The sequence below is a fragment of the Chlorocebus sabaeus genome, chromosome 20, assembly GCF_047675955.1.
Source record: "Chlorocebus sabaeus isolate Y175 chromosome 20, mChlSab1.0.hap1, whole genome shotgun sequence".
NCBI classification, from domain to species: Eukaryota; Metazoa; Chordata; class Mammalia; order Primates; family Cercopithecidae; genus Chlorocebus; species Chlorocebus sabaeus.
This window is the reverse complement of record NC_132923.1, coordinates 60,895,979-60,914,335: the sequence shown is the minus strand read 5'-3', so window position 1 is coordinate 60,914,335 and position 18,357 is coordinate 60,895,979. Positions and strand designations below refer to the sequence as shown.

Below are 18,357 nucleotides of genomic sequence, written 5' to 3'. Positions count from 1 at the left end.
AGGTTTATATCTTCTTAAAATTAAATTACTTCTTCTTAAACCATTTTGTGTGTAGCAGAAACATACAGAAAACCAAATCAAATAAAGATATAATTATTATGTCATGATACTATAAAATGAAGGTGAATACTAGGGAGACAATCCATTTCTTAATTTTAAGATCGATTTGTTCTACTCTTTCATTCCTCTTTGCCTTTGCCTTTTTCTAATATTGTAGATCATTATCTCATAATCCAGTCTTTCAAGGTAAATGCCCATAATGTGTTAGCAAACTCCTTTAATTTCCACCGTAAAGCCATTATTTTAGCCTGTTCCACTTTTCTCCTCACAGGATAAAATCCTACATAAGATAGTCTTTTTCAAGTTTAGGGGTAAAATATGTGGGGGGTGGAGAGGAAACATAGCTTATTCTCATGCCTAGGAAGTAATGCATTTATTTTTACATTTACATTCAATAAAATTAAATTTTTTGGTGTATGGTCCTATGAATTTTAGTACATTTATGGATTCACGTAACCACCAGCAAAAACCACCAGAACAGTTCCATCACCCCAAAAGACTTCCTTGGTGCTGTTCCTTTGTAGTTAAATCTTTCCCTGACCCTTAACTTTAACCCAGCAATCACAGGCCTGTTTTCTTTCCCTGTAGTTTTTTTTTTTTTCCCAGAATGTCCAACAAATGAAATCCACATAGCATGTAACCTTTTGAGACTGGCTTATTTTGCATAATGCATTTGAAATGTATATGTGTTGCTGTGCCTTTTTATTGCTGACAAGTATTTCATTGTTTATATGTGCCAGAGTTTGTCATTCTTTCATTCATTGAGGGACATTTGGGTTTTTAGTTCTCAGTAATTATGAATAAAGCTACCATAAACCTTCCTATACAGGGTTTTTTTGGGAGCATAAGTTTTCATTTATCTAGATTAAATAGGAGTAAAATAGCTGTGTCATATGTTAAGTGTTTGTTTTATTTCATAAGAAGCTGCCAGTCTTTTCCAGAGTGACTATACCACTTTTCATTCTCATCAGGTATGTGTGAGTTCCAGTTGCTCCTTATGTTGACTAGTACTTGGTATTGTCAGTTTTCTTTTATTTTTTTAATTGAGCCATTTTAATAGGTGTGCAGTGAGTAATGCTTTTCAAAAAATTTTTAAAGCTATTCTGAGAATTTTTTTAGCCAGCAGTGATGTTTTATTTCTCTTTTTTCTGTTTTTTAACTACTTTTAGCCTCTCTGAAAGCACATTTTAAGATCTGTTCCTTCAAGCAAAAGTTTTAGAGTATTACTTTTAGAAATCTATAAAACAAATCTAATTCAATAAATATTTTCTATGAACCAGGCAACATATTAGGTGTTAGAGGTACAAGAGATAGGGTGTTTCACTTTGAGAACCTTGGGTGTAATAAAGAGAAAAAAACACATATATTAGGATTGGAGCACCATGTGATAAGTGCCATAATAGAGGAATGGTTAAAGTACTGGAACCAAGAGTATGTAATGTTTGTTGGTCAAAGGGAATTTAAAGGATAAAATATATTGGGTTTTTAGGAAGGAAAAGGCATTTTAGATAGATCAGCATATGTGTAAGTAAAGATATGTGAAGCAGTAAGCAGCTTAGTTTAGCTAGAGGATACAGTGCATATGTGAGAGAGTGAAGCTAGGTGCTTTCTATCAGTTTCTCCTATAAACCACTGTAGAGTTTTAAGGCATGTTTGCCCTTGGGGGATTGGCAAGGGATGGTGGTAGTAGTGATGGTAGTATAACATGATTAGATTTCCATCTTAATAAGATCATCTGGGTGTTAGCATGAATGATTTTGAAATGGGCAGTTGAAACCAGAGTCAAGGAGACCAAACAGTTTAAGAGACTGTTTTAGTAGAGTTGATGAGGGTTAAAGGTAGAAATGATGGGAATGGGACAGATGCGTGTGGGAGGAGAGAAGAGTTGAGTGGGCAGCGTGGCTGATGAGGGAGAGAAGACATTGATTTGAAAGATATCATGTCTTTTGAGGGAATATGGTTGGAGCTGGAGGTCATTATCCTCAGCAAATTAATGCAGGAACAGAAAACCAAACACCGCATGTTCTCACTTATAAGTGGGATCTAAATGATGACAGCACATGGACACATGGAGGGGAACAACACACACCAGGGCCTGGCAGAGGGTGGAGACGGAAGAGGGAGGGCATCAGGAAGAACAGCTAATGGATGCTGGTCTTAATACCTAGGTGATGGGATGACCTGTGCAGCAAACCACCATGGCACACATTTACCTGTGTAACAAACCTGCACATCCTGCACATGTACCCCTGAACTTAAAAAAAAAAGACAAAAATGTTTTAAATGTGAAAACAATAAAAAAGATAGGTTCGAGTGCTAACCCTCAATACCTCAGAATGTGATGTTTGGAAATGGGATTATTGTGAATGTGATCAGATAAGACATGACAGCTGTCCTTATAAGACCACATGAAGACAGAGGGGAACACCATATGAAGACAAAGGATTGAAGTGATGCAGCTACAAGCCAAGGAAGGGAAACCACCAGAAGCTAGAATGAGGTAAGGAAGAATTCTTGTAAAAGCTTTAGAGGGACGAGGGCCCTGGTGACCTTGATTTTGGACTTGTAGGATTCACAACTGTGAGATGAGAAATAAAGTACCCAGTGTGTGGCACTTTGTTACGGCAACTCTAGGAAACTATTACAGAAGGGAAGAGTTCAGTAAGATTCTGGGTGGTGTTGGATTTATCATGTTGAGAAATATGGAAGTAATCAGAATTCCAGTAGGAAGAAGTTCCTGAAACTTAGTTGCTGCTTATTGCCCACCCTTTAGAATACGCATGAGACATAGTCAATAAAAGTGAAGACTAGACCAAATTTATTAATCTTTCTTAGAGTTGAAGACATACGAAGAGAAGGATGGAAGAAAAGGATGAAAATTAGAGAATAAATGTCAAAAGATTTGCTGAGGTATTTGGCCAGATAAATTGCTTCATCTGGATCACCAATCTAGTGTTTCTTTATGTGCTAGACTAAAGGTAGCTTTTAGGCTTTCTTTATATTAACTTATTACCAAAATATATAACTATTTTACATGTTCCTAGTAAAGGAAATATTCATGTGAATAGCCTGTCTATAATATGTACTTCTATATTTATGAGCTTAAAATATGCTGTTATAAACATTTTAATAAAGTATATAAGTAAGCATTTCTGTAATTCAATCCTATAATGTATTTTTACTTCAGCTAAATGGAAGTAGAGGGAAAGAAAAAGCAAGTAATCTGGTTATATTGCTCCATGTCTTTGCTACTTCACTATTTATATTCTGTTCTTTAGACACTGTAATAATAATATTTACACAGTTTATGTTAGTACAGGACCAGAGTGAACACTCTTTCTGTGAATTGTCACACTTTGATAGTACCCAGACTATGAGTGGACAGTGGAATCTGCTACTGTCCGCCATAATTTACTAAGACAGGTCCTAAAATATATAGTAATAAGGTGGGAACAGATGCTTATTGTCAAGAACTGTGAAGAGTCTGACATTTTTACCCTAATTGCAAACAAGCAGTTTAGCCTGCCATAGCTTCATGCTTGCTGTCAGAAGACAAGAGATTCTTGGGTTAGAAACAAAGGACTTTATTACTAATGGCATTAGCAAGTAGCATAAGATTCATGCTTGTGTCGATTTCACTTAGATCCACCCTCCAAGATACGGAGTGGGCCAAGTAGATGTGGACACAGTAAATTTGTGTCACAGCAGAGGAGCTCTGAGCTTGGGAAATTCCAATCTTTTATAATGAATTTCAAGCAAACTTGTTCAACCTTTGCCTCAGAGGAAGACATTACTTTTGTATAGTAGACAATAAACAAACCTGCTCTCTGCTCCAGAGGAAGACGCTATCTCTATCTCCCAAACTGCTTACTATACAAACATTCTTGAAAAGCTAGCCCATAATGGAAATTAGTGCTTCTTCTCCTGACAGGAAAAACATGAGAGAGATCCATAGAGAACTGTCTTCCAAGTTTCATGTTTGCACATAGTTGTAGAGAAAAAAATCTAATACTTAGAAAGTAGCCAAAAAATTGTCTGAGGAAACTCTATTTTTTTTAGATAAGTTTCTTCGTGATGAAAGAACATACAGATTGAACTGATATTTTCATTTTTGTGTAATTTGGATCAAAATAGTTCATTTTTCTTTGTGTAAAATGCATATAATTTATCACATTTATAGACGGTAATGGGCAGAGTCACATAATGAGTAAAAAGTGATCCAGTTAAGATGTTGTGTGAAAATATATTTTCTAAATGAATGTTCAATGCAATAAAAACTTACATGAAGTTAATTTTTATTAACTTCTAAGCCATACATTGGTAAGCATTGTTAAGGAACTTAGGACATTGACGTATGTTAGATTTCTAAATTCAGATAGTTTTGTAGACGAGCAGGAATTAGAAGTGAAAATATTCCATCTGGGAGCATATTGTTGGTTAATAGTTGATTCCTGATGGTTAGTCTGCAAAGATGTAATAGTTCACATGGATCTTTGTATCTTGTTGAAGGAATGTAATCAAACCAATTTGAAATAATTGGACGTCTTCCTAAACTCAGCTGTGTCTGAAGAAAAGCAAAATATTTTACTTTTGTAATGTTTTGTAATTTGGATTGGTCCAAATTATTAACACTTGTTTTTAAATTTAGAAAATAGACCATAAACTTATAAAACCCTTATAACTTTTTTCCAAAGAATTTTTACTTGAGGCAAGTATTTTATTCCCATTTTTTTCACAAGGATAAACTTTAAATAATCTATATGTCTAAGGACACAAGGCAAATTTTTTTTACAACTATGAATCCGATCAAGTTTTTAATTTTAGTTGGATTGTACTTATATTTTATCAACTTATTCCTGAAGAGTGGTTATGGTCAACTTTGCTATATAGAATTATCTGGGAGACTGTAAAAAATACCAGTGCTCAGGTCCTACTCCACAAATTCTGATTCAACTAGTCTGGGGTTGGACACAGACAATGAAGTCCTAAAAGTTTCCAAGGTGATATCAACTATTGTAGAGTAATGCTTCCTACACAAGAAAGTCTGACAGGAGGCCTGCCAAATGAAAAGATGTCTTTTAAAGGTTTAGAAAGGCGTCTTTTACAATATTTAATATTAGGGGTCAAATGTTAATAGATTGACTTAGGAGGAAAAAACATTGCTGTATTACAGAAATATTCTCCACTAGAACATATACTCCACAGGCTACATGATACTATTGTTTATCTATTACATATATAATGTATCCATTATTCAATTATTTAACTATTAAAGAATATATGCTTAGCATTGTGATAGGTGCTTGGGATAATTGCTAATGTAGGTAAAACAGACACAGCCTCTGTGCTTACAAGACTCCTGGTGTAGAGGTAAAAATATCTAAACATATATTTACAATAAAATATATGTGCTATGATAGGAAAAACTACTGAGAAGTGTGGAAATGCAGAACAGAGGCATTTAAAGTGTTCTTTAAGCAGTTTTAATGCTATTCTTTATCTTCTTGCTCAATGCTACTTTATTAAACTGCAATTGATTGGAACCCAGCTATAAATTTTTCACCACTTAGGCAGATGATTTTGGTAAACTCACTCTATCCTAGTGCTTTTCTACTAGGGTTGTATCTCAGGAATAGCATTCATGGAACTGGTTGAGAATTGATATGTTCTGTAACAATTATGCAGAATTAATACTGGACCAAGGACAAGCAAGTTTCTGAAAATGCAAAAAAAAAAAAATTTGTTTTAAAAATGGGCTGCCAAAATAATTTGATAAATTTGCTTTGCTTACAGTTGGCTCAGGCATTCATATTCACTGCTGAGGCATTAAAGAAAAAAAATAGTAGAGTTATATCTCTTACGAGTTTATTTCTGATGTCACACCATTAAAGATTAGGGGAACTACTGGATTCCTTGTTGATTTTATTGGTTTAAATTTATAGGGGTAGCTTTCTCTCTATTAAACAGACTTATTTCTTGCTACTAATGGGCATAATTCAATTTGATGCTGACGCTTGCAGTTCATTTTGACAGGGTACCCTATATGCTGTTAATTGTTTTCTCTAAATTTGATTTATTCCAGAAACCTTATTATTAAGAAGGTCTCCACATTTCTGAGGGATAGATATTTTCACTTGAACAAATATTTTAAACCTTTATTTATATTTTTATAATACTTGATGTTGCTTTGAGAACTTGAATGGAAGAAATCTGTTTTTTTACATATGATTGTACTTGTGGGGAGAAATGTAACCCTTATTTTGAAATATTCTGTTGGAAGGGAGGTCTGTTAAATTTTTTTATTTAGTTTTTAAAGGACAGAGACATCTTAAACAGTTTTAAAAATATAATTAGGATATAATATATATCTACTTAATACTAAAATGAACTATACATACAACTTAATTTTCTTTCATATTTCTAAAAACGTAAGAAGTAAAAGACTGAGATTTTCCCTATTATTTTTATTAATATATACTCAATGATCTGTCACTGGACATATTCTGTAAATTAAAAATTAACTGTATTCTTTCCTTTACAGTTTAATCTTAAGATTCACTAATATTTGAGCCCTTTTTTTTTTTTTTAAAGTAGTTTTCTTACCTTTATTTCCTTGACTGAAATGACAGAAAGCACTCTGGAACATAGTACCAAACATGTTTTGGCATCTTCATGGATGTCAGCCAATTCACGATCAACCATTACTCTTACTCTTGAAGGGTAGAGTACTATCGTTAAGACAATGTTGATAGGGTTTTTTTCTCTTTCTAAGATTCCATATTGCAGTAGTATTTTGAAGATATTAGACTGTCTTGTCTGAGCTACATAAAAGAGAGGTGTGATGCCACTTAATGGACTTGGACAGTATACTGGTGTGAAAGTTCTGTGAATTAAACAAAACAAAAACTCATTGGATATAGAATTAAGAAATGTGACAAACACTTTATCTTGCTAGTAATGGGAAAATAATAGTATTATCTTAAGTGTTAAATGTCTTAAATGTAACTTTATATGTTTCTTTTTTTTTTTTTTCGAGATAGAGTTTCCCTCTTGTTGCTCAGGCTGGAGTGCAATGGCATGATCTCCGCTCATCTCAACCTCTGCCTCCTGGGTTCAAGCGATTCTCCTGCCTCAGCCTCTTGAGTAGCTGGGATTACAGGCATATGCAACCATGCCCAGCTCATTTTGTATTTTTCGTAGAGACAGTGTTTCTCCATGTCGGTCAGTCTGGTCTCAAACTCCCAACCTCAGGTGATCTGCCTGCCTCAGCCTCCCAAAGTGTTGGGATTACAGGCGTGAGCCTCTGTCCCCAGCCTATATATTTCTTAAAAGGAGTTTTCCACTCTATGAATCTAGACCAAACTGAAGGTTAAAAGAAAACTCCTACCAAACACTTAAACCCCATTTATGCTGTAAAAATAAACAAAATCAATTTATAATATATGTAAAGTGTTTACTTTTAGTCATAGCAATTCTAGTTGAGAAATCTATACAGCTTAAGACAGTATTACAAAACTGATGTAGCTCTGGAAAAAATAAAATGGAAAAGAAGGACAGAACTTTTTGATTTAACTTTATTAATAGAAAGAATTATGTGATCATTTGCATATCTTTTTGTTTTTGTTCTTCTTGATCATGTACCAGACATGAGCTTGAATTGAGTTTGGAGATTAGGAAAGGAATAAATACAACTATCTTAATTCTATATTTTTCATTCTAATAAAATTAGAGTTGGCTGGGCTTAGGAAATGTAAATGATAATGAAAACCATATCAGGTCCCTCAAGGGCAGAATTTTTCTTCTTGAGTAAAATTTTGAGTCTGCTCTGAAATCTTGTTTTCCCTAGAGTGTCACATGATGGCTAGACTTAAAAATTTCTCTTCCCTTATGATGGAAATGAAAACTTCATTTTTTAAAATGGTATATACTTCTTGCAGTTGTTTGATTTAATAGACTTTTATGCTGTTATTTTGGTCAGAGTAAATATTATTGTGGTGTCGTTGACCACAGGGGATTTTATCTTAGCAAGCCATAATTTTGCCAAGTAATATGGTTTTTAGGCTAATGAAAGGGAAATTTTATTAATGATTTTTGTCTGTAGAATTCTCTTGACTGGCCTAATAAAATACTGCAGGGCAGTACATGAAGCATAAATACTGGTTTTAGGCAACTACTCAGAGCAAGGAAAGTCTTATGCAAAAAGGGGAACTTTAAGACTACATATATAGTACTTAGGTAAAATGGGAGGCAGCATGGTATAATGGTATAAACAGTAGAGACAAGTGTTCTAGGTTCCAAAGTTTGACTCTGAATTGGCTGTGTGATTGTTGGGCAAGTTGGCCTCTTTACATCCATTTCCACAAGCATTTATGTACTCATTTGCTCATTCCTTCATTACCTAATTTATTTAACACTTGCTTGCCTAGAGTATACTAAGGAGTAGATACACAGAGATGAGATATAGTTCTTGACTATTACCATCTAGTAAGGAAAACACAAGAAATTGTATTAATACAATACAAGGTGATAATCACAATGATAGAAGCATGCTCAGGGTACTATAGAAGCACTGAGGAGGGGTACTTAACTCTATCTGAAATAGTCATTTCCTATAGGTTATCCAGAAACTAAGATTTGAAAGATTAGTAGGTGTTTTCCAATAAAAAGATTCAAAGGAATGTTTTAGGCACAAACATAAACCAGCATTGGAGGATTGCTATACCAGAACTAGCTATAGAAGATAAATGTTTTGTAATAGATGAGCTTTTTTCAAGTTGTTTTTGAAGAATCTGACAAAACTAAGAAAAAAGAGTTTTTCTGGTGTAAGTCCTAGAGCCCTTACCCCTACTAGTTCTTCATTCAGGTCTCCCAAAAGTGTAGTTGGAAAGTCACTGGACCAACTAGTTTATCTCCAAAGCTTCACCAAACTCTGAAATGCCAGGATTTTGTAATTTAAAAAATAGTGAAGTGTAGTGCAAAGTAGCATTTTAGAAATCAAGATGCAGGTTTTTGTCATAACTCTGTCACTGGCACTATACATACATATACATATATATACACACATATGCACACACATATAGAAAGAGAGAGAGGATATTTATGTATGTACATATGTATGAATGTGGATATGTATTATTTCCTCTCTCTCTCGTGGAATCATCTCCAGACCAATAATGTCCTGGGCATCTCATCTTTTTTACAAATACTTCCAACACATGGAGAACTTCTAAACTACGTATCTTTCTATATTACCTATCATTGGTAAGCAGTTTCCCAAACTGCCACTGCATCCAGGTCTTTCCCATTTCTTTGCTTTGTATATGTTCTTCTCTCCCGCCTTTTTTTTTTTTTTTTTTTTCCTCCAATTCTGCGATAAGTCTAACTCATCTTTATGAGACCTTGTCTAATAAACTCTTTCGTGAAGTCTTCTTTGATTACCCAGATATATCTCACACTCCGCAGGGCACTTTGTACCTACCTACATTAAATTTGATCTTTTGGAAAACTTATTTAACACCTCTAAACTTTCATTTTCTCATCTTCAAAATAAATGGATAAGCAGAACAATTTACAAAATTGTAAGCTCCTAAAAGACAATAATTTCATCTTAGTTGACTACTACATATTTAAGTGCCTAGAACAATGCTTGGCCCATATTAGGCACTCAGATATTTGTTCATTGAACTTTTTTTACTGAAAATTTTGACTATATATGTGATAGTAAAAAATTCCTTGAATTTATCCTGTAGCTTTCAGGCCTAACAAGATTTTTGTTGATGTGTAATCACTTAAACTTTTCAAAGGCAATTTAATGTATTCATCTTGCTTGTTCTTAAGAAAATATTTGACTTAAGAACCTTATAAGTATGGGAATTCTGGAGACTCAGAGGCAAAATATACCATAAGTGGTCATTATTAAGATTTTGAGATATTAGTTGATTCTAAGATATTAAGATTGGCATTACCTTTAGAAGATACTGAATGAATACTGAAAAATGTTGAAAACATGACTAAAACTCAAATAGGTTTAAAATGAGATTTAAAAGTCTAATCTGTACCCAAATGACATATGATTAATCCTCATGTTTAAAGAGTATATTACTGTAAACCAGAATTTGCTTAATCTGTACTGACAGTTAATTATAGCAGTACTTATATGGATGAAGTGCAGCAAGCAAAGCAAGAATTAGTTTTTAAATGTGAGGTTAATGAACTGAACCTTTGGTATCTGAAAACCTGTCATAATGCTTATGAAATGGGACATAATATTTCCATATAGACATGCAGAGAATGATTCAGTTTTTAGCTATAATTATTTCTAATTTTTTCCCTTCTCATTCTCCTTCAGTTTCTAACTGAAAAATTTGATAGGTGCTTCTCCAGAATAATTTTTTGTGTATGATATTTCACACAGTTGTCTTTCTTAAAACTATGTTTTCCTTTTACTCAGTTGAGCTAGTCTCTCCAAGTTACCCATTTATCTCTTTGGCTATTTCTCCTCAACTATCTTTCGCTGGCTCCTCTTCCTCTGCCCTCGACATCTAAGTAAATATGCATGGCCTTTAGACCAATTTTATTTGACTATTCCCAGGCAATTTTATTTATGATCATAACTTTAGTCCCTGTCCATTTATTTATTTCAACAAATATTGAATGCATACTATATGCCAGGAACTGTTTTAGGTGCTTGGGATATATCAGGAAACAAAATGAAGATCCCTACTCTCTTGCTTATGTTACAGTGATGATTAACAACAATATAGCATGAACATAGTAAACAAGCACATTTTATGTTAGAAGGTGATGAGTGCTTGGAAAAAAGAATAAGTCGAGCAGAATAAGAAATGTGGATATGCTGTGGGCGGGTACAGTCAGGGCATCTTTAAATATTAAATAAGATGATGGAAGAGTACATCATTGAAAAGTGGCATTTGAACAAAGACCAGAAGGAGGTGAGGAAGTTAAGCATTTGGATATTTCAGGGCCCTATGGCAGGAGAGTGTGCCTGGAATGATGAAGAAAGAATAAGGGAACCAGTGTGGCTGAAAGAGGACAGAGGTAATGGGATGCCACATTATTTAGAGCCTTAAGGATCACTGTAAGAACCTCACCTTTTACTCTAAACCAAAATGACAAGTCATTGGAGGTTTTGAATAGAAGGGTAATGTGATCTGCCCTTTGTTGATAATTTGTTAAAGAAGGAAGGGAATCACTTAGCTTGGAACATAGTAGTGGAGACAGCCAGATGCTGTATATTATTTGCAGGTAGAATCAACAGATATCCTAACATAGATGTGAGATGTAAGAGAAGATTAAGGATGGCACTGTATATCTAGCCATGTACTGCACATCTCTACCTCGATATCCATTAGGCAGTGCAAACTCATGTGTCCAAAGCTGATTTTATAGGTTTTTAAAAAATATTTTACCTTGATAAGTTTGTGGTATGACCATTTTGGTGGGCTGAATAATGTCCTCTCAGTATGGCAAATAGGATTTTGCAGATATGATGAAGATCTTGAGGTGGGAAATTAACTAGGTGTGCCCAATGTAATTGCAAGAGTCCTTATAAGTACAGAGAATGCTGGAAGCAGAGTCAATGAATAAGATATTATGACATTACAGTGTTAGCTTTGAAGATGAAGAGGCCATCAGTCAAGGAATGTAGATGGCCTCTGAAAGCTGGCAAAGGCAAGGAAACAGATTCTTCCCTAAAACCTCCATAAGGGACTGGGCCTACTAACAATTTGATTTAGCTCTATAAGACTTATTTTGGACTTTTGAACTCTGGAACTATAAGAACTAAACTATAAATTTGTGTTGTTTTAAGACACTAAGTTTGTGGCAATTTGTTGCAGCAGCAACAGGAAACTAATACAACTTTCAACCACTCTCAAAATTTAGAAATTTGAAGTTTAACTCTTTCTTCTCTTAGATCTTCCAATTCTGATCACTTACCGTGTCTTGTTATTCTACCTAAAAATCTCTCTCCTTTCTCCCACTGCTACTGTTTTAGTTTAAGTTCTCATTATAATTTACCTGAACAGTTGTAGTATCAAAGGGCGACCAGAAGTTGGGAGGGATGTTGGCCGAGCAGAATTAGTTCTCCCCTCAAAACTATTATAAATACACATGCAAACTAAGTACATACACTTTGCATGTTATGCAAATTCAGCCTCAGGGATCTTCTCTAACCACTTCCTTTTAAAAAAATTAGATCACTTTCCCCCAACTCTTCCTGCAAAGAACATTATACTTGGAGTGCTTGAGTAGTCTACTAACTGGTTTCCCGGCCATAGCTGCAGCCTATTTTCCCAAAATCCAGTCTTCAAATGGGGCTGATGAATCTTTTTAATTCCACAAGTTGACTTTCACTGGCCAGGCATTATTCATGGTGTAAATTTCATGTTCTTCTTTCTGGCCTACAAAATCCTTTCTTCTTTCAATTCCAGTCTTCATTTCTCTTACTACCTGATTCCTATCTCACTCTCTAGCTATTACTAAACTGCTTTTAGTCATAGGATACAACAATATTGTTTGTATCTCCCTTAGTTTCAGTCATCCTCCTTCTATATAGACTATGTGTCTTGAAGAGAAAGAAAGAAAAAACTCTTTGCTATCTTTTAAAAATCAGTTTAAGACATCATCTATTCTATTGAGCCTTCTCAGATACCTACTCCTCCCTAATGGTGTTAACAATTTCCTTCTCTGCTCTCTCTACCTGTACATGCTTCTATTTTTGTACCTAGAGTGTGTTTATAATTGCTGTTTACATTTATGCCTCACTTACTAGTATATGAGCTCTCTAAAATCAGGAAATATGTCTACTTTGTTTTTGTATCCCTAATAAATAACATAGTGTCTGGCACTTAGAAAATGCTTAATATTTATTATTGTTATTTGAATGGAATGATATCTTCTCCCTTTAGCCACCTACAATCTGTCACACTGTGGCATTTAGATGATTTTTGCAGGTTTGTGGTGAAAATCAACAAACTTAAGTTTCTTTCCCTTGTTAATTCTATCTCCTCTCCTCCAGGGAGATATAATAGGGAAATTATCAAATTAGAGTGTAAACAAGGGAGAATGACCAAAGAATGATGTTGTCGAAGTAAAGAACAACAGATAATAGGAAATATGGGGTATTCATTATGAGGACATAATAGGTGTGTTCAAATATTTGAGAAGTTTTCGTGTAGAAAAGAGTTAGCAGACTGATCTTTATAGCTACAGGGGCAGGGATGGAGAAATGCAAGACTTCAGTGCAGTACAGGAAAGAAGAATCAAATAAAACTGTTTCAAAATTCACTTATTCACTCAACAAAATCCTGATTGAGCAGTTGCTATGTATCTGACATAGTTCTAAACACTCTATCCATGAGGATAGATCATGAGCAAACCAATGAAAAAAGGAACAACAGTAGATAAACAGGTCAGTGATCAGCAGGTGCAGAACATTAAAGTAAAATAATATAATGACTGAGTGGCTTCTTTAGATTGTGTGAGTAGAAAAGGCCTCTTTGAGAAGATGATATTTATACTGTGACCTAGCTGATGAGGAGGAAGACCCAAGTGAATAGATTTTCGGACAGAGGGAACAGTATTATGAGGCCTTATGGCAGGAATGAACTTGAAGATGTTCAAGAAACAGAAAGGTTTGTGTGGCTGGAATATAGTGTTCAAAAGGGGGAGTAATATGAGATTGGGTTTCGGAGAAATACAGAGTGATCTTTCATATAGGGTTTTTTTAAAAGGGGATATTGTTTGAATTCTATACCCCTTGTATAAAATCATTGTAGTGGAAAAACTGGAGGATTTTAACTATGGTTGATATGAGCCATTTTGTGTTTTTAAAAGGTCACTCAGGCTTCTGAGTCAATAACAGATTACAGGAGTTGACAGGGAAGAGTGGAAGCTGGATGACTCTTTAAAAGTCTATTCCAGTTTTCTATGCAAGAGGTGATGGTGGGTTCACCTAGATTTGAAATAGAAGAGATGAAAGGAAATGGAAGAGATGAAAGGAGACGAAAAGAAATAGAAATGATTGGGATATGTTTTGGAGATAAAAGGACTTACTGATGTGTTGAAACAAAGGAAAGAATCAAGAATGAATCCTAGATTTCTGCCTTGAGCCACGAGGTAGAGAAACAGGTGCTGTTAATCGGGGGTTGGGGGGGAATTCTGGGGAAGGAAAAGGTTGGCAGAAAGGGGGGTGCATTAGATCAGTATTCTGCTTCGTTTCTATTCAGTTTGAGATGCCATGTGGCAATGTCAATTAATAAATATAGAAGGAGTTCAGAGATCAGAGGCAAAGTCAACACTGGGAATAAAGATTTGAGAGTCATTGGCATATACATCATATTTAAAGTCATGTGACTATAATATATATATTCAAACAGTTGTATATACAACTACTTATATAGTTATATAACTATTATGACTAGTTATATTTATATTAGTTTTAGTTATATATATAAAACATATATAACTATGTATAACATGTATATATATGTATGTATAACTATATATATAACTATATATATAACACTAGGAAAAACAAGGACCCCAAGGCAAAGGAATGGTTTACCTTAGGAAATAGTTAACTCACTACTACTAGAATTGTTTAAGAAGAGACCAGTGAGCATCAACCAGTGATGCCCTACAGAGGGTTGCTGTCCAGGGTAAAGGTCTGCTAATGAATTCTTAGGCTGTATCCAAATTTAAAATTCTATGATTCTGAAAAGTTCAAATGATGTTGCAATCCATAGAATTGGCCTGTAATGGATTTTACATTTATGCAAATGATGTTGCGATTCATAGAATTGACCTGTAATGGGTTTTACATAGATACAATGGATGCATCTAAGTTGAAATTTATTAATTTTAAACCTGTCTTAAGACAGTTGTTAATAGCACTCTATCATGTTCCACTGTGTTTCTCTGTTTCATTTTCCTTACAGCTTTCTCCTCTCTGCTTCCATTTTTAATTTTAAAAAATTTATTCTCTCTCCCTGTTTGACTCAATTTTTCTTTCCCATGGGCCTTCCAGGGCTATAGACAGGCACTTTTTAGCCCAGCTAGTGACAGTTAGCTTTAGAAGATTTGCTGATTTCTACTGTAATTACAAATATAATGGTTACTTAAAACACAAAGTACTATGTGGTAGTTTTGTTTATTGTTGTTTCCAAACCACAGCTATCAGTTCATGTACTTTAGTAATCATTAAGTAATGAAATCTAGTGGTTCTCCAGTACCATAGGATACACAATCAAGGAAAAACTCTGCTTTAGGCAGAACCTAAATTGGTTTAGTCTTTAACTGATCTTGTCAATTTTGTTTTTCATTGCATACATGCATTTATCATTGCACCTAGTACAGAGCTGCATACATAATATGATTAATAAATATTTTGCTGAATGAATGAACACATGAATGTTTTATTCAGATGAATATCTAAAACCAAAGAATAAATTAAAGTTAGTGCAAACTAGGTAACTTTAAAATCGATATTACAGGCACTACAAAGAGGATACACTGGAGATTTTATTTTCATAAGATCCTCAGTAGTATGCATTAGGTAGATTGACATGTGAAGACAATAAAAATTTGGTTCTATTATCGATAGCATCAGGTACTTGACCTTCATTGTGCTCAAATTTGGAGAATTTGGAGTCCAATTTATCAATGTTTAACACACAAATAGGGAACTATTGTGTTTAATAAGTATTACTATGTGAATATTTGTGCATATTGCCAATTGTACTTTGAAAGTCAGCTTATAAACATATACAAATATAAAACCTCAGGATTCTCAGAAATAGGAGATCATAGTATTACACAATATAGTGTCTCTGTTTAGTTAGAGAAACATGTTGTTTAGCACTAACATGTAAGCTGTGTAGAGCAGACTCACTAATGATTTATTGGTACATAATAATTTACATATAAATTAAAATGCAATACATAATGAAAGAGTGAAGGAGTGAACAACTAGTCAAGCAATTAGGTGAGAATTCCTTACTTCACATATAGCCACTATACATATTAATTTTAGAAAAAAGAAACATTCTACTCTCCTAAAGATAAATTTTCTTGTTCTATAGTGAAAACGTATGAGATTATTACCTCCATATCAGTGCCAGGTTACAACTTCTGTCTTGAACATAGTCTTTTGTCTTCTTGAGAAGCAATTCCACAAAGTCAGGATTACCTTTTCTGGCAAAAACCCAGTACAGAATTGTATTCACACATATTTCAGTAAAGTCGAGGTTAAAACTTACTTCAAAACGGTATCCTGATTTTTCCACAAATACAATGTAATCTGTGAGTAGTGCGTCAAAACCATCCAAATCCACATATCTCAGAATTTTGGCCAGTGATCTGTAAATCCTTGGTTCATAACAGTGATATCCCCACTGACCCAAAAACTGTAGGGAGGGTCTTTTAACAATTTTGTCAAGGAGATTGCAGAATATATTGCTCCTTGGACAAGAAGTCTTACGACATAATTTAGTAGATTTACTCATTGTTACTTATAGCAGCAGTATAGAAATAAAATCAGAGGTAAGCATACTGTAATCCTCCAGTTACATATTTTGATAATGTGGTAGGCTTGACTCCACAAACAGAAGTGCCCTTTAAACTGTAACCAGAAAAAATAAATATTACCACAAAGTACTGGATGACATCACAATAGGTGGAGATTCCTCCACAATAGGTAGAGGTCACCAGCATAAGTCAGAGGGGATATTATATGTAACTGGTAACATTTGAAAGAGACATATTGGACAGAAATGGCAAACTTGAAAGCTAAGATACAATATATTTAATTTTCTAAGAATTCAGTTCAGGGTAGTCTGCATTGTTTCTCAAGTTCTGCATGTTTCTTCAGTAGACTACATAATAGTAATAAACAGATTGATTATCCTTTGTAGGCTATTATGTAAGCAGACAATGATTGCTAGAGTGAATAAATTCAAGTGTTGTTCTCATGTTCTGTGTGAATACTGTATGCTCTCACTTAATCCTCACCAGTTATTTCCCCTATCTTATAGTTGAGGAAATTGAGGCTTACACAGATAATTTTTTTGTTGTTTTTTGTTTTTTGAGACAGGGTCTCACCCTGTCACCCAGGCTGGAGTGCAGTGGTATGATCATGGTTCACTGCGGCCTTGACCTCCTGGGCTCAAGCTTTCTCTCACCTCAGCTTCCCAAACAACTGGGACTACAGGCATGCACCGCCATGCCCAGCTAATTTTTGTATTTTTTGTAGAAACAGAGTTATGCCATGTTGGCCAGGCTGGTCTTGAATTCCCGAGCCTAAGTTATCCCCCTGCCTCAGCCTCCCAAAGTGCTAGGATTACAGACTTGAGGCACTGTGCCTAACTAAGGCTTACGTAGGTTAAGTAACTTGCCAATATATTCATTCCCAAAGAGAAAGAATGTCATGCAATATTAACCAAAATTTAAAGACTTTGTTTTAGATTTTTATTGTTGTTGTTGAGACAGTGTCTCACTCTATTGCCTCAGCTGGAGTGCAATGGTGTGATCTCGGCTTACTACAACCTTTGTCTCTTGGGTTCAAGCAATTCTCCTGCCTCAGCCTCCTGAGCAGCTTGGATTACAGGTGCGCACCACCACACCCAGATGATTTTTGTATTTTAGTAGAGACGGGGATTCACCATGTTGGCCAGGCTGGCCTCGAACTCCTGACCTCGTGATCCGCCTGCCTTGGCCTCTCAAAGTGTTGCTTTTACAGACGTGAGCCACTGCATCAGGTCTTCTTTTAGAATTTTAAATTTTACAGAAATTGTTCCCTATAAACCAGGCAGAATGTATACAATTTAGGCATTAAAGGTACCTCAAGTTTGATGTGGTGTCCTTGCCCCACTACAATAAAGGGGAAAGATGTTCTGGTTGTTTTTATCGTTATTTTGTAGTTAATGTTTCAGCCACCTTTTTATACCATTCACAGAGTGATCAGTCTTAACCTTGGGTGTATGTATTAGCGTTTTTAAAGGTAATTAAATATATTCTTTTTCCTTTTGCATGTTTTTCTTTAAATAGTGAATAATGTCTCTTTAGTAAGAAAATATTATGCCTTTAGATTTACTATAATATGCGTCTACTAATATTGCATTTTATTTTGTAAACTCTAAACTGTCTTTTCCCAGCTGGACAACCTAATTAAACTAACTACATATTGTCATCTTTCTAAAAACCAAGTTTCATTGTTTTCTTTCACTTTTTCTGTTTTTTTTTTTTTAATTAAACTGTTTTACTGATTTTTAATATGAT

General features: G+C 34.6%; 1 protein-coding gene across 1 annotated transcript; it reads right to left on the bottom strand.

The window, feature by feature from the left end:
- Positions 1-4,338: 4,338 nt before the first annotated feature.
- Positions 4,339-16,699, bottom strand: ASB17 (ankyrin repeat and SOCS box containing 17). The gene is made up of 3 exons (XM_007978254.3): positions 16,186-16,699; positions 6,664-6,943; positions 4,339-4,624 (listed from the first exon to the last, which is right to left on the bottom strand). The coding sequence occupies exons 1-3, from the start codon at positions 16,584-16,586 to the stop codon at positions 4,418-4,420; spliced, it is 888 nt and encodes a 295-aa protein (XP_007976445.1). The 5' UTR covers positions 16,587-16,699; the 3' UTR covers positions 4,339-4,417.
- Between the last annotated feature and the right edge of the window lie 1,658 nt (positions 16,700-18,357).